The sequence below is a fragment of the Kogia breviceps genome, chromosome 17, assembly GCF_026419965.1.
Source record: "Kogia breviceps isolate mKogBre1 chromosome 17, mKogBre1 haplotype 1, whole genome shotgun sequence".
Classification (NCBI taxonomy): domain Eukaryota; kingdom Metazoa; phylum Chordata; class Mammalia; order Artiodactyla; family Physeteridae; genus Kogia; species Kogia breviceps.
In genome coordinates, this window is record NC_081326.1 from 44,871,793 (window position 1) to 44,888,797 (window position 17,005).

The 17,005-nt window shown below is 44.3% G+C and overlaps 1 protein-coding gene across 7 annotated transcripts in view; it reads right to left on the minus strand.

Annotated features, from left to right (window-relative positions):
* Positions 1–17,005, minus strand: part of NCALD (neurocalcin delta) — a 415,625-nt gene that overhangs the window by 4,422 nt on the left and 394,198 nt on the right. For all 7 annotated transcript variants that reach the window (XM_067017419.1, XM_067017418.1, XM_059042984.2 and 4 more), the window contains 2 exons: positions 10,820–11,216; positions 675–780 (listed from right to left, as the gene is read on the minus strand). In XM_067017419.1, coding sequence (XP_066873520.1) covers positions 675–780; positions 10,820–11,197 — 484 coding nt within the window. In that variant the 5' untranslated portion in view covers positions 11,198–11,216. The remainder of the gene's footprint in view (positions 1–674; positions 781–10,819; positions 11,217–17,005) is intronic.

Below are 17,005 nucleotides of genomic sequence, written 5' to 3' on the forward strand. Positions count from 1 at the left end.
GCCAGATTTAGCAAATAAAATACAGGATGCCCAGCCAACTTTCAATTTCAAATAAACAACAATTTTTTAAGTAGGTCTCAAATATTGAATAGGGCATACTTATACTGAAAAGTCATTTGTTATTTATCCAAAAATTAAATTTAATTGTGCCTCCTGTATTCTGTCTGGCAATCCAACATCTAAAATCCACTGTTCTTGAGTTTGAAATCCATCTCTCCTTTCATTTTGGCTTGCTTTGCATCCCCTTGTTGGATTTGAATTGTGGGTGGTTCCCTCAGGGTGGAATCTGCTGGCCACCTCACCCGCCAACAGCTGAGGGGTCCCACTTGGCGCCAGGAAACCCAACACCTTGGAGCATGTGCAAGAAACCCCAACAAACCCCCCTGGGCAGGCTGGGATGAAAGCTACTAGGGTCTGGGTGGATAACAAGCCCCTCCCCACTTTCTGATTCTCTGGCCTGCAAGATCCAGCCTCCATCTTCCCCCTACAGGGAGCAAAAGCAGGATAAGCCACTTTCACAAAGGGCCTTGAGCCAGGTCCCTATGGCCAATATCTTGACCTCTTGTGGAATTTCCCTGCCCGGACACTCCAGCCCCTCCAGCAGCCCCCACTCTGAGCAAAGCAAAGCAAAGCAAAGCAAAGCAAAGCAAAGCAAAGCAGCCATGGTCTCCTACCATCTCTATTGGTGTCCATCTGGCGGAAGATCTTTTCTGTCCTCTTCTCTGGGGTTGACTCATCTTCAGGCATTTTCATTACAGAGGAAACCATCTTATAGATTGCCTGGGGACAGAAGCAACATGGTGTGAGACAGAAACATGGTTTGGTTTTGCACACAATGGCCCTATTATTAAACCTCCCAAATACAGGGTTGAAGGGAATGCCTCCCATCACAGAGAACCAGCTCTGTTCCTGACCATCTGTTGTCGTAGAAGAGAGACGTGCAGTTGCTGGTGAGAGCAGCCAGGCCAGCAGAGCTTGTCCAGGAGAAAGAAGCTTCAGGAGCGACAACTGGCAGGAAGATCCACTAGGCCCCCCGTGTCTCTAACTTTAATGGGCTTAGGAATCCCCTGGGAATCTTGTGAAAACACAGAAGCTGCTTGAGTAGGGTGGGCTGGGGAGATGGGGGGCTTGAGAGTCCGCATTTCTAATGAGGTTCCTGTGTGCTGCTGCTGCTGTTTTGAGGTCCCCGCTCTCAGGCTGTAGGTGACATTCCTCAGGCCAGAGACAGGTCAGGGTCTACTGTGGTCTCTCCCTGGGTCCCTCAAGGGTGACAAACACTGATGGTCTGTAAGAGCCTGCCCTCCCCTTCTCCTGGGCAGACATTACCAATCCATCCCAGTGCTCTTTCCCCTTGTAAGTGGAAATCGTCTCACATTCCTTCTCAGCAAGCTCTGCCAAGTATCCCCGGGATGGGAACAATCTGCCATCCAAGTTTTGGATGAAGTAAGTATACAATCTCAGCTTGAGATAAACTGGGTGCATCAGAAATCTGATGGGCAAAAGAGGGTTCTACTGAAAAGGTTTTGTGAACAGTACGGAAACTACCTCCCCTACCACCTGTGGACCCCCCGTGGTACCCAGTAAGCACCTGGAAGGCCTCAGCTGTCAAATGTTGTTTTTATTTTGGAAGCATAATGTAAAGTCATTGTTTTTATCCCCAGACCATGTTTCTGGTACTCAGATTCACTTTGGGAAAATTAGCCCTGGAAGGAGTTTTAGAAAAAGTAGATTTTGCCAGAGAGTGGGTGGAGAAATCTGGAAAGTTCTGGAACTTGCGATGTAGTGGGAGGAGAGAAAGGAAGGCAGCTGAAGGAAAGTAGTCTCCAAAGGGGAAATGTGGAAACAAAAAGGGTTGCAAAAAGAGATAAAGGCTTAACTTCTCTGCTTTACAGTCTTGTTCAGGATCAACTCTGCCTCAACTTCCTAAAATATTCTGGAGAAATGGGGGTAAATAGTATAAGCTCCATTGATAAAACAGGAGTAAAAAATGGACTCACCCAGTGTGTTGACTCTTGGGCTGATCCCACCCCATAGGGACCCCTCAGGTCAGGCTCCCCGAGTCTGACTTGAACCCACCCAGAGCCCTTGCTGAACTGGAGCTGTCTCCACAGTGATTCTGTCTGGGAGGAAGGGCAAACTGGGAGTCACAGCTCTGTCTGGGGTGATGGGTGTCACTGGGGTAAGTAAGCTTGGCCACAGTCAGCTGTCCCAAGAGACGCTCACTGAAGTGTGCTCCAGAGGCGAGAGGTGAGCCATACTCTGCCTTCCTCCTGGATCCCTGTTGCTCTCCCCTCCAGCCCAGGATGACAGTACCATCTGTGCTGGGGTTACAGTGCCACGTGCCAAGTCGCTGGGGACACCTGACTCCTCGGGGGAGCTAGAAAAGGCCACAGAGTTAGAGACTTTTTTACAAATGGGAAACAGAGGTGCTGAACTTTCAGGGCCACATGAATTAAATATTCATGTGGCCCTGAAAGTTCAGCACCTGTTTTAGTAACAAGAGTGGAAAGCAGGAGACTCTCCATACCACCTATGTTTTAAGGTCTAGCACCCTCTCCTCGGCTTTCTTTGCTCCAACATGGAAGCTTTTCTGTAACTCTTGACTCAAAGAGGAATCGGTGGCACCAACTGATGAACACACACACACACACCCCTCACACAGATTTCAGACTTACACAGTCTAAATAGTTTGTGAATTCATAAGCCCAGGAATCTTAGAACAACAACAACAAAACAGTATCTAGATATCAGTGTCCCACTAAATCACAGGTACACCTCTTTAAAGGTGTAAGAGCTGGTACATTTCAGGAGTTGTAGAGGTGACATGGGAGGGGCATTTATGGACAAATAACAAGTTTACTTTTGCTAGAAGTCTTAAGGATGCTGTGTCATCAACCTTCTTTGGGGCTGCGTCGTTCCTTCCCCAAATCTGTTCTGGCCCTGGTAAGGTCCCATGGTAGCAAGTAAAACCCACTGGTCTGGAACACTCCTTGGAACTCTCAGCCTCTAAGAGTTGAGGTTCATGAAATTCTCCTTCTTGGGATGCTGAAGGGAAGCCAACTGTGTAATAATCTAGGGATTATTCTCTTAATACTCTGGTTGAACAAATGAATGAAAGACCAAGCAAACAGATGAATGTGTGTTTGAAAACACAGCTCTTAACACCCAACAGAAAGTCTTCAGGGGTTTAGTCTTTAGCTGTTAGGCTAAAGGAATCGGGCTGGGGCAGAGAAATGAGGCTAGGTTAGTTCAACAAAACAAAACCAAAAAAACCCCACAAATAAAAATAAAACAAAAATGAAGGAAGTCAGGATCCCCTTATATGAGAATATTTGCAAACGAGGCTTCTGGAATTGGGCAAGAGATGCAATGTCTGAGTATACTGAGGGGTTGAGGAGGAAGTGCGGGCACCTTTAATACGCTCACGTTTCCAGATGGCTCTTTCAGAGCACTTAGACTAGATTGTCTCTGTTTGTTTGTTTGTTTTTAATGTGCATCAGCTCACGGAAAGGGATTAGTGGATTATTCACAAAACCAGGTCTATGAACATGGGTGGTACTAGAGCAGTGAGCAAAGAGATGAGGTGACAAGACCCAGGGGTCCCAATGTGAGTAAGTGGGCGACAGCCCTGCAAAACCTCAGTGGGGAATCAGCTGCCCCTCTCTCATGGCCTCCGCAAGCCAGCATTGATTGTATTAGACCTGGGACTCCACAGCAGCAGGGAGAGAAAAGACACGACTCCAAACGACAATCTGAAACAAATCGTGTCTTTTATTAACCCCAGTTCCCCGCACCCCTCCCCCAAATTTAATGGGCTTAAGCCATGGAGAGGCCAGGCTACTTCCCTCCTTTATTTTTAGCAATGTCAATGAGAGGCTCAGCAGGGACATCCTGTTTTTAATTAAACTTGAAGAGCCCTATTCTTGTCTCTGGGTAAACACAACGCCATGGGACACCCAGGAACCCAGCTCTGGTTCTGCCCTAGGCAGGCTCAGGACAGCACCACCTGCGGCCAAGGGAATTACCAGCTTCCTCTTGACATTATATATATATATGTGATTTTTCTTTTTCCCTCTGAATGAACCACCTCTCGGAATGTTGGAAAGGAAGGGCTCATGTCTGAACTGATAAAGGCTGTGGGATTAACTAAGGGCAGGCACAATTCCAAGAGCTAACGTTCACTCTTCTCTCTGAAGGAAACCAGACTGGCTTTTCATTAGAAGGTGTAGGGTCTTCCAACAGGACACCTAAGGCCCCATGACAACCCACCAAGGGTAAAAAAGGAGTTAAGCAGTTTAGGGTTGTTCTTAGATTATCGATAAAGAAAAGCATCCTGCTTAGAAGGATATTACACACCAGCAAAGGAGGGTAGAGAGAGGCCATGAGAACCTTTCTTGGAAATACTCTTAAAATGGGATCAATATCTATGTATCTAGAACAGCATAAGCACTTTCTTGTTCAGAGCTAGAAGAATACAGTAAGTCAGTAAATCCATAATGTTATCCCAAAGTGCTGTAGATACTTTCATAGGCAGGGAGAGGATGGGGGGAGAATAAGGGCCCCACCCCTTTTTTCAACCAAAGCAGCTCTGTTCTTATATTAGTTTTCACATAAGATTTTACTTGAAACTTATTATTGCCCAGGCCCCTGCCCCCACTCATGCTTGTTTGTTTCTTGGTAAACAGTCCTACCATCCACCATCCTGTAATCAAGTCAAAGACATCTTTAATACGGCTCTACCACCCGTCCCCACGTGCAGACAGTCAACTAGACCTATCAAATCTGCCTCCTTCATACTTTTCTAAATTTATCATTCTTGCCCATTCCTCAGTCACTGTCTTGTTTCACGTAAGTGGTGGTACCCATCATTTTTAGATATGGGCAGTTACTATTTATTTCAATTTTACATAAAGTGCTGTGCAAAGGTTGCTTCCAACAGCCCCTTCCAAAGATCCCGTTCACTCTGCTAAAAAGGCATTCTGGAGCTGCTGTGGTTTAGGACTTCACATTTTGGGGGGCAATACTGAGCTTGTTTTTGGAATGTTTTATGACTGGGAGGTACCAGTGCATGTCTTAGTGGAGATGTCCGTTAACAGCTGGACATGGTAGAGGTGAAGATCTGGAGGTACTCTGCTTCTTTATCCATAAAATGGGGCTAATAAGGTTATTGTGAGGATTAAATGAGAAAATGCACATGTAGCAGGTTGACTAACGTCCTGCAAAAGTTCATGTTCACCCAGAACCTGTGAATGTGACCTTATCTGGAAATAGGGTCTTTGTGGGATGTAATCAACTTAAAATGAGATCATACTAGATTTGGGCAGGCCCTAATCCAATGATGTGTTCGTATAAGAAGAAGGAAATTTGGACAGTCACACAGGGAAAATGTCACATGATGATAGGAGAGATGCGGGCCCAAAACACCAAGGATCACCAGCCACCACCAGAAGCTAGGAGACAGGCATGGAGCAGATCCCCCAGGAGTCTCTGGAAGGAACCAGACTTGCCCACACCTTGACTTTGGACTTCTGGCCTCTGGAACTGTGATAGAATAAATTTTTGTTGTTTGAAACTGCCCAGTTTATGGTAATTTGTTATAGCAACCCTAGGAAACTAATACAGTGTAGAAAATACTTAACACTATGCCTGGCACATACAAGCACTGAGAAGATGATTTCCCAGAACTAAAGAAAGGAAAAGAGGGCTGAGGCTGGAACTCTGCTTGGGAATATCCTTGTTTAGGAAACAGGAGAAGGAAGAGGAGTCCACAACGGAGACCTGGAGGGCACAGCCGAGTGGGGGGGCCTTTGGGTAGCAGGCACTCACTTGTGCGGCCAGATGCCTAACCTCAACTCTTAAACTATAATGTGGCTTGTCACGATAAGATTAATCCCCTGATAAGAAAGGGATAAGCCAAACACAACTGATAAACAAACACGAAGGTGAGTTCTTAGAGAAAGTCACTAACCTGGGCAACTGCTTTAAAGAATTTTCTCCCGGAGAGAAATCCAAGTTGCATTCTAGAGTAACATCTGTGGTCCACACTCATAACTGAGAATTAGGCAAGAGTTTGCAGCTGAATTCCCAGGGGCCATATCAAGATGGACTAGAAGCTTTCAGCGCACCACCGTCCACCCCCGCCTTTTTCTTCACCATCAGAAGAGCACAGTGTTTTCAGGTCCAAGGCACATATTACAAGTCACAGTGTCTACCACACCAATTTAGAAAGATCTTTGGGAGAAAAAAAATGCCACTCAGGAAGTGGTTTTAGAAAGAATGTAACCAAGTCTTTCTGGTCCTGATTTTGATCCCTCACGGCACAAATACTCACAAGCTGGTTGTCTGAACTGGTCACAGTTGGTGTTCTTGAGACCAGGTCAGATTAATTTGTGAGTCTGTCTGGTGTTTGTGGACAGCAAACCTTTGCATGGCTAACACCAGAGTCTCCCTTCCTCTTCATCTGGTTGCTGTATGGATACATATGCCTTATTCTGATGAGTGAATCAGGAAAAAAAATTCCCATATTGCTAAAAGAAACAAACAAAAAAATGAAGTCTTCTGTGATGGGCTGCCAGCATAAGCCCAACCTCCTTCCTTTAGTTTTCATTCATTCAAGGGGTGTGAAAATGTAGACTAAGGGTGTTATGAAGTTCATTCTGCCTTATCAAAAGCGCTAATTAACCTTGAATCACAACTAGGAGGGAGAGTCTGATTCTAAGACTACACATATTTGAACACCAACTACTTTAAAGCAATCGTTACCATCCAAGGAATGAATATGTTAAGTAGAAATTACTGCAACCTGGTCATTAAAGCGAGTTCCCTGAGAACTGCTAAAGGTAACACTGTGTTAGCCTATATATTCCTTTCGGAAAGTCTCTAGCACGACTTGAGAACAAGTCCAGACAGGCTGTGCCCCAGAAGTCCCGATGCATGAAGTGCACCTATGGGCTCGGGGCAACAGCTCGGAGTTGGGGAATTGCTGGTACCAACCACATTCTCTCCTGGAAAGGTGATCTTTCTGTTACTTAGATCCCGTAAGCATCAGAGCAGCCCAGAAGTTTTACCTTATTCCCAGCTGGGATGGTGTCTGGTAGGAAAGACAACAGCTGAAGAAGCCTGGGAACTCCTAAAGTCATCTGGACAAGAATATCTCTTCTGTGAGTTCCACCAATTGGAGGTTTAGCTGGGTTACCTCCCTTTGTTTTGTGAACATACAGTTATACGACTAGGTAAACTTAACTTAAAACTTAATGGGAGACTCTATTACTTTGTCCTTTGAATGGGAAATGACCTCCCTTTATTGTGCAGGGAAACATCCTGTCTCAGCTCCAGAAACTTCTATAGAATAATAGTAGTCAACATTTACTGCAGGACAGCCATTGAGAGGCACTGTTCTAGGTACTCTACTTGTAATAACTGTTTAACCCTCACGGTTGCTCTTGAGGCAGGTGCCATGATTGGTTCCAGTTCACAAATCATGAGAACAAAGCACAGAGAGGTTAAGTAACTTACCCGAGGAAAAGGAGATTGAACAAGGAGAGGGGCAAGGTGATACTGAAGACCCGCTGTGCTCAAGACAACAGCTCTCACAGGCCAGTCCCTCCCCCGACTCCCTCTTCATCTTTGTTTTGGATCCAGGCTGCCGCCAGCCGCGGCGGGTCCTCAAAGTGTAGCAACAATCGACGAGAGGGGGTAGGGAACTGAACGCACCAAGGTATGGGATCAGAAGGGCACAGACAACTGATGGTTGCAAGGGAAGTGTAATAACAAAGCGTAGCCGTATATATACCCCTAAAGCAGGGAATTTGCTTAGTCATGCCTTATGGGCATCAGCTGGTTGATTGGCTTCTCGGCTTAGTCAGGCCTTATGGGCATCAGCTGGTTGATTGGCGTCTCTGCTTAGTCACGCCTTATCGGCATCAGCTGGTTGATTGGCTTCTCGGCTTTTCCCTCAAAGGCACCAATTTCCCCTCCAGGGTTGCTTTTCCTAGCTTTAGGGAACAACCAGGGACTCCCAGTAACTGAGCAGGTTCCTGGAGCGATTTGGCCAAAGGCCATCTCCTTTTTTTATGAACGTAAGTTCATACCATAAAGTCCAGGATGCATACCAAGGAGAGTACAATCAGGCCCTGAGGCTTATGAGGGTCTTAATGGCACCTTCCTCAGAGGGCAAATGCTCGCCACACCAGGCGATCAGTTTTTGTTTAAGCCTGTGATTTTCATTCAATCATAAGAGTAAAGCAACACAGGTTATGTACTCCTCCCCAAGGACAGTCCTGTGGTTAAAACGTGTTCTTTCAAGGGTCGCAGTTACTTTCTGAGAACAGAAGGGGGTCAGTTTCACTCCCTGTTCTTGCTGCATTCGCTCCCTGCGGTCCTGCTGATGGATCCCTAAGTTCATGTTCCCTCACCCCCAAGATCCCAGAGAGCATCTGAGCACCCGTGGTTCAATGCGCAACGCTACTCACATGCTCGCTGCCCCCTTCCTGAAACGCAGCCCGTGCTGGGCTGGGTGTGAGTGTTCAGACCTGCCTCTGGCTGGGCTCAGGGACAGAGAACTGTGTGCGGTGGGAAGGATTCTCCTTCCTCTTGCAGCCGGGGGGCTGAGACGAGGGCCCTCCCCCGCCCCCCAGCCCCAGGAGAGGATCTGCTGTTACTGGGAGAAACCTCAGAATTGTGATCTGGCTTAAGACTCATGAGAGATGGTTTTGATGCAATAATAAAATATTGGGCCTAAATCATGTTCCTAAGATTGTCACTTAAAAAAAACAAACACATGAATGTGAAAATGTTTGTGTAAGACTCCAAAAATAAATCTGCATATGGTTTTGCTTTTTCACCCAGATGTTGACAGAGCACAAAATTATTTTTTGTAAAAAGGAACATAACTGCGTTTGGACATATGTGGTAGACTGAATAATGGCCCCCCCAAGATGTACATGTCCTAATCCCTGAAACCTGTGAATATGTTACCTTACACAGTGAAAGGGACTTTGCAAATGTAATTATGTTAAGGATCTTGAGCTGAGGGGATTATTCTGAATCATCTGCGTTGTCCTAGCGTACTCACAGGGGTCTTTATGAATGGAAGGGAGAAGCAGAATGAGATACCCAGGGGAACGTCAATGTGAGAAGAACTCAATCCACTGTTGCTGGCTCTGAAGATGGATATAAAGGGCTACAAGCTAAGGAATGTTCCAAAGAGTAGGAAAGGCAAGGAAACAGATTTTCCTCTAAAACCTCCAGACAGAATGCAAGCTGCGGACACCTTGATTTTAGCCCAGTGAAACCGATTTCAGATCTCTGACCTCCAGAACCGTAAGATAATAAATGTGTGTTGTTTTAAGCCACTAAGTTTATGGCCCTTTGTTATAGCAGCCAATTGGTTTCCAAGAGGAAACCAATACCGTGTATTTCAGTGTTATGGAGCCCACAATAGAATCCTTCCTACCAATGCCAGGAAAAACAAAAGGATTCCGGTCTGTTACCACCAACAATATTCTGTGGATACCAAAATTAAACCATAGGAAGCAACAATAAAGAAGAAAAACTAGAGAATTTATGGAGTTCCACCCTCCATTCATTGACAAGCCTCATTATAAACTTGTTTGGACCCCGATCTTCACCCTGACCACTTATTAGTATTTGCAGGTGAACATCATGAATCTGCATTTTACATTAAATGGCTTGAATTTCTGAGTCTTGGAGGGACAGAAGTTCAGCAAGGAATTTATGTGCTGACACTTGTAATCAAGCTGCAGTTTCACTTACTTTAACAAATAGAGCCTTAATTTGTGTGTATGATTCTGCTGGCCCACAGCCTGCCCTCCATCTTATCACTTTCTAACACGTATTTTCCCAGACACCTAAAAGACAGTGCCGCCTCTGAAGCGATTGTGGCATCTGCAAATATGCATTCTCCTAAATGGTGCAGACCAGCTAGAACCAAACAGTGAGAATCCCCACAAAGGCACACAGCTTCTTGGGACAGTGACAAGGCCTGAGTGTGGACTTTCAAAGAAGAGGGGGTGGTGAAAGGAAAAACGACCCCTTTTCCTGTTCTGTTTGGGAAATTTCCTCTGGGTGAGTGATTTGGGGAAATAAAATGGAGTGCTTCCTATTAAAATAATGGAGGCCTTGATTCTGCACTGTTTGTATCTCTGATGAGATAGAAGCTAGATTACAGATCCCTACTTTTATTCGAGTGTCTAATAAAGTTGGAAATTAGTGATGGCAGTGATGACGAGCTTTTCTGTACGGCTGGCGCTGTGCTAAGCATTGAACACGGAGAGTCAGTCTAATCTTACAACAATCCCACAGCAGTGGGCACTGCTGATAGTTCCATTTTACAGATAAGGACACTGAGGCTCGCTTGGGTTAAAGTCACAGAGGTAGTGACTGAAAGAGGCAGGATCTGAACCCAGGTCAGATATTGATCATTAAACATCACTCCAGGCTCTAGGTCCAGGCAGCACTGAGTAGATGGTGGCCACAGTCAGCATGACCAGCTGAAGAGGGCATGTCCCTCTGTAGGAAGGAGTCACCACAAAGCCCCAGGGCACCTATGCCAGGCAAGAATGTGGGCCCAGTGTGGCCAGAGCTCCTGAGTTTCCAAGAGATGCTAGCCAATCTGCATGTTTATGTGCAATCTCCCTGTTTTGTATATGGGTTCCACATTTTCAAAGACACTGGCTAGGCCAAATCAGTGCCCAAGCGGACCACCCGTTTGCAATCTCTCCACTAAGCTATACCGTGGACTTCCCAATTCTTACTGTGACTCACACTCTACTCTTTGTAAAGGGCAAGGTCCACGTACCTGCACAATCTCGAGCATTTCTGCCTTGCTGATGTAGCCATTTCCATCCAGGTCATACATGCTGAAGGCCCATTTCAGTTTCTGCTCCAGCTTCCCCCTTGACGTTACGCTCAGGGCTATGATAAATTCTCTAAAGTCTATCGTCCCATCTCCATTGGCATCGAAGGTGCGAAAGACGTGCTCTGCAAATTTGGAAGCATCCCCATAAGGGAAAAAGTTCCCGTAAATTTTCTTAAACTCCTCCATTGACAAATGTCCACTGGGGCAGTCTCTCAAGAAGCCTTTATACCATTCCTGGATCTCGTGCTCTGTAAAATCTGTGCTTTCCAGCAAGTCCTGCATGACCTCTGGGCGCAGCTTGCTGTTCTGTTTCCCCATCTTGGCAGCAAGAATTCAGCTGCAGATAAAAAAGAATAGAGTATATATAGTTTTTTAAACCTGTTCTTTAGAGGCACATTTTACAAGCTGTGATTGTTCCTTTGGGAAAAAGAAAGAAACTGTTAGTCCAATAACATTGTCTAGGGTTTTCCACCATTGTGGTCAGCCAAACAAAATGTTGAAAGACGGGCAGGCAGAAGATGCACAGCAGAACTATCACGGACCAGAAAACTGATATTTCTTCTACACAGAGCCACCCTAAAAACAGGAGATTTATAATGAAAAAGAGAGAGAAAGAGAAAGAGAGAGAGAGAATTAATTGGTTATTTAGTTCTGCCTTATCTATTTGCAAGAAGTTAAGCCTGGCTTTAAAAAGACTGGGGTTCTAACACCCAATCCAAGTATTAGCAGAGGGAAAATTAAAGGAAAGGAACAAAAGAGATAATTTAGCACGTTTTAGACAACTGCAAATAAAGTGCTTGGGTACCTTCTGAATATTATAAACACAGACATGAGTAAGGAAAACAGAAACCCATCTAATTCCATTAAATGCCACCAAGCTTGGTCAGTTATTTACATCCACAAAGTCAAATCACTGTCAACATTGGGTTAGATGGTAAAGATGATATTTCATAAGGTTGTTTATGTCCTATGATTGGGGCTTATGAAATGGGCCAAATTTTCCTTTTTAAAATACAAATAACTTTGTATTTTCTTATCATCATAGTAGCACATCCATAGTAAAATAGTTAAACAACACAGTGATACATAAAGACAAAGTTAGCATCATTTCAAATCTTAACACTTAAGAGATAACCACCACCAGCATTTTGGTGTGTGTCCTTCTAGATTTATCGTATGTGCCCGTATCTAAATATGCTATTAATAAATGTTTTAATACATTTACATTTAATATATTTACATTTAAAAAACAAGAATATATACTCTTTGTTACATATTTTAAAACTTAATATAATGTGGGGAATTAAAGGCAACTTTTATTAGATGGGGACAAAACCTGAAATTATCATCTTCCCATTCACAGAGCTATTCAACATTAACCGAGTGCCATATACCAGCTATGTTTCTAGTGCTGTGAATGCAAAGAGTAAGATGTGTCCCCTCCTCCTAAAGAGTTACCCAGTTGTGTATGTATGGAGGTGGTAGTGGCAGTAAGAGGACAACGCAATAAAAATTCAAAACATGGTATCAGGGGAATGGACATGGTGCAGTGAGAGTACATAGAAAGGACACTCAAGCCAAAAGGGGACATGGGTGCTATCAGGGAAGCCTTCTTGGAGGAGGTGATATCTGAGCTTAGTTCCCATGTCTAAAGTCTTATGATTTAAGCATGGTTAAGATAAATCCCTTTTAATAAAGGGGGTCTACACTTATATTTTACATTTTTCTTGCATTGGAAACATAGAATATATATTATAAAAGATAACACATCCCCATTTTAATAATGATTCCCAGTTTCTTTGAGATTTTCACTTTGTGGTGTTTATGTCTGCCTACCTCCCACTGCAGGGTGAGCTCCTTGAGACAGAGTCTTGTTGAAGTTACTTTGTCTCTCTAGGGCCCATCACGAATAACAATGGGTGAGTTAATGAATGAAGAAATGACTGATAGACAGATAAATAATTACAATGTGGAGATACGGAACAAACTTCTTGGAAAAGGAGTCTTTCTGCCCCCAAAGATGAGGCCCTGGCTTTCATACGGTTATTTGAGACACTGAAGGTATTTGGTAGCTAAAGACTTGGTCTTAGGGTCTCTTTTGCCTGCTAATTTTATTGAGACCTAATTGTCACAGAGCATCGCATAAGTTTGAGGTATATGACATAAGACCTGATATATGTATATACTGGGAAATGATAACCACAGTAAGTCTAGTTAACATCCGTCACCTCACATAGCTACAGAATTTGTTTCTTCTGATGAGAACTTTTAAGATCTATTCTCTTAGTACCTTTTAAATACACAACACAATATTGTTAACTACAGTCACCATGCTGTACACTGCATCCCCAGAACTTATGTATCTTACACTGTAACTGGAAGTTTGTCCTTGCTGACCACCTTCACTCAATTCCCCCTCCCCCCGCCTTGGGATCTCTTAGATTGAATTGCCTGTGTACCTGTCTGTTGCCCCCACTAAAAATAAACTTCTTGAGGGCAGGGTTTGCATCTCACACTGCTCAAATTCTTTGTTATATCCAACAGTTCAGGAAATGACAAACATCTTTATTAGTTGCCAAGTTGATTGCTTTTGTTTTCTGAGTTCTCACTGAAGGCAGAAGGGGCCCACTCAGGCTCTGAGGCAGGCATCCCCCCGAAAGGGTAGCGTGACACAGCTTCCTCCCTATTAGCAGGACCAATAGTTGCCCTTAAGAACTTATTTACTTTCAAAGGTGCCCCTTTATGCAGAATCAGGCAAATACCATTTTATGCAAGAGCAAAATTAAACTACAACTCCAAGCAGAGCACAAACAGAATTTATAAATTGAACCTTTCAATAACTTTCACTTCCCTCTTGTGTCTCCCCCCTTTTATTTTCTCCTGGAGGAAAAGAAGCAAAGTTGGAGAGGCTGGTTTGTATTAGAATTTTAAAACTGTCATTTAGTCGCTAAGTTGGCAATCCGCCTGAGGCAAGAATTCAGAAACATGAGGTAATACATAATACATGGATTTACAGAGCTCCGAAACATTGTATGGAATTTACAAGTAACTTTGAGTTTTCCTTTCGGTGAGTTCTTTAGAGGATAGCCCTTTGGGGTGGTATTCAATCAAATCACTGTTAGAATACTTCGGTTCCGTGCAAATTACCGAGTGCAAGGCCTTGGGAAAAAAATGCCACTTTGATATTTAAATCCACTCTCTTAAAGAATGATTTATTTCCCAGGATATATAAAAAACTGTTTCTTCAAAACCGAACTTAAGTTCCCGTCCCAACATTTAAAAAGTGCTTCTCATTTATTAGCAGTTTTTGCCCGAGAAAGAAATTGCCTCGACATTTTGGCTAAGACTCCCAATGAGACTGATCTGTGTGCAGCTATTTTTCCGGTAAACAGTAATTAAACCGCATTTACAAATTCATTAGCACAGACAGGCCATAACACAAACAAGGCAGAAGAGCATGGAGTTAAGTTATCTGGGAAGCGGGTGTTTGCAATTTAGTCCAGAACTTGTTTCTGTAGATAACTACAATCACTTTACTAAGTATGATGTCTGAACTTGAGAAAGCCATCTGGACTTGGTTAGGCTGTATGACAGAAATCTCCAGGGACACAGGATAGCATTTCATTCTTTGAGGGAGGAAGGGAAAGATAGAAAAATGCCTGACAATACCTTTTTTCTTTGGAAGAGAGGAATTTCTGCTGTTTGAGTTGAAGAGGGGGAAAAAAAAATAACATTAAGGGAAATGCTACATTAATTAGCAGTCAAGAAAACAAAGCATCTGGAGACAGAAGTTGCACCTCAGGTCACATCATTTTAATTACTCCACATTTGGTCATTAAAACATTTATTTTGTGCCAGTAGAACATAATGAGGAAAACTCAGGCCATGGAATAAAAATGCTTCTGGGTTCAAAGCCTGGCTTTACCATTGACTAGCTCTCAGGTAATTCACTTAATTTCTTGGTGCACCTCAGTCTTCTCATCTGTGACATGAGTTCAGTTGTACAAGTTCATGTCTCACTGATTCTATGTGAGAATTAAACGAGACAGTCATATATGTAAAGCTCTGGCATTGAGTCAAGGCCAGATGCTATGGTCAATGAAAACTGCACCTTATTCTTGATGACACTTCATACGGTATTCTACTGAACCTTCACAGCAACCCTGAGTGATGGCAGCGTAGCTTTTGCCACTTTATAAGTGAAAGAAAGGAAGGAAGGGAGGAAGGAAGGAAGGAAACTCTGAGAGGCAAAGTGACTTGTCTCAAGTTACACAGCTTTTGAATGAGAAAGCCAAATGGGAACCTTGATTTGCATGAGGCTGTCTACTGCTTTTTTTTTTTTTTTTTTTTTTTTTTTTTTTTTTTTTTTTTACTATGCCCTACTAGCTTCACAGACAAGCATATATAGAAATTAAGACAACAGTTCCATAGAAAGTCAGAAAGAAGTAGTTAGAGGGAAGAGATGACCTCCTATTAGAACTCACCCAGTCTACAAATATGGGCTAAGTGTCTACCAGGAGGGAGGCATGGCTCAGGACACTGGGAATTCAGCAGGGAACAAACAGGCAAAGCTCCTGTTCTCATGCAGCTTACAGCCTAGTGGCAAGAGACAGACAATAAATAAGATAAGTGAAATGTGAGAAGGAGATGTGCCATGGAGAAAAGTAAAGTGAGTGGGGAATGCCAGGAACGGGTGGGTGGGTGTTGATGTTTTAAATAAAAAGCCAGGAAAGGCCCCTTAAGAAAGTGACGTTTGTAAAAGGCCAGAGAGGCAAGGAGGTAGCCATGGAGATGACTGAGAGAAGACTATTCCAGGCGGAGAAAACAGCAGATGAGGAGGGAATATGCTTAGCACGCTCAAGGACAGGGCTGGAGCAAGGGTGCAAGGAAAGGAAGGAGATGAGATCAGAAGAGTAATGAGGCCCAGATGATGTGGGTCCGGGAAGGAGCTGGCTTGTACTCTGAGTGAGAGGCAGCCACTGCAGGGTTTTTAGCAGAGAAAGGATAGGAGTGATTTATATTCTAACAGGATCACTCCGGCTGCTGCGTTGAGAGAAAGCTAAAGAAGGGTAAGAGCAGCGGCGAGAAGACCAGTTAGGAGGCCACCGCAATGACCCAGGCAAGAGGGGGCAGCAGGTGGAACCAGGGTAGCAGTGGGGGATGTGAGACTTAGTGGGATTCTGGACACAGCTTGAAGGTACAGTCAATAGGACTAGCTGACGGTTCAGCTGTAGGGTGTGGAAAAAAAGACAACAGTAAGGCTGAAGTTGACGTTTACTGAAATAAGAAAAATGCAGGAGAAGCAGGGCTTTGGGGTGAGGCAGGGGGCATGGGTATCGGTGCTAAGTTAGTTGTGCATATGTTCATTCTGATATATGCTTATCATACATCTGACTGGACACGTTGAGCAGGTAGTTGGATGTGTCTAAAGTTAGAGAAAGAGGTCCAGGGAGGCAATATAAATTTGGGAGTCATCAGTATACAGATAGTCTTTATAGCAAAAGACAGGATGAGAATGCCAAGGAAGTGAATGTGGATGGAAAAGAGAAGGGGATAAGGACTGAGCCCTCCATCACCCTGCCGTTCAGAATCTGAAAGAGGAGAAGGAACCAGCCAGGGAGGAGGATGGGGACGGGCAGCGAGGGGGCAGGGAGACACAGACACTGAAAATGTGCCCACTCTGTCGCTGTGTCCTTCATGCCAGCTCAAGGGGGCACATGGAAGTGCTCAAAGCAGCGGCACGGTGAGGACTGAGGCTCTTGGTTTCCTCTCTGAATCTTGTGCTCACTCCCCCACCCCAGCCTCTCCCGTCTCCGTAAAGAACATCAGCTTCCACCCAGCTGTTCACTCCAAACCCCTGGGACTCACCTATGATTCCTTGCACTTTTGTTCCATCAGCAGGTGCTGTCTAAACTTGTCTCTGTCCCTAAAATTGGTCTCAGATGCACTTATTCTCACCATGTCCACTGTCATACCTCAGTCTGAACCATCATCGCCTCCTTCCGGAATGCCTACAACACCCTCCTCGCTGGCTTCTCACTCTTGACTCTTGTCCTCCTTATTCCTACCTGGCCCTGATCTGCTCTCCACTCAGCTCCCCAGAATGACCTTTAAAAAACACAAAAC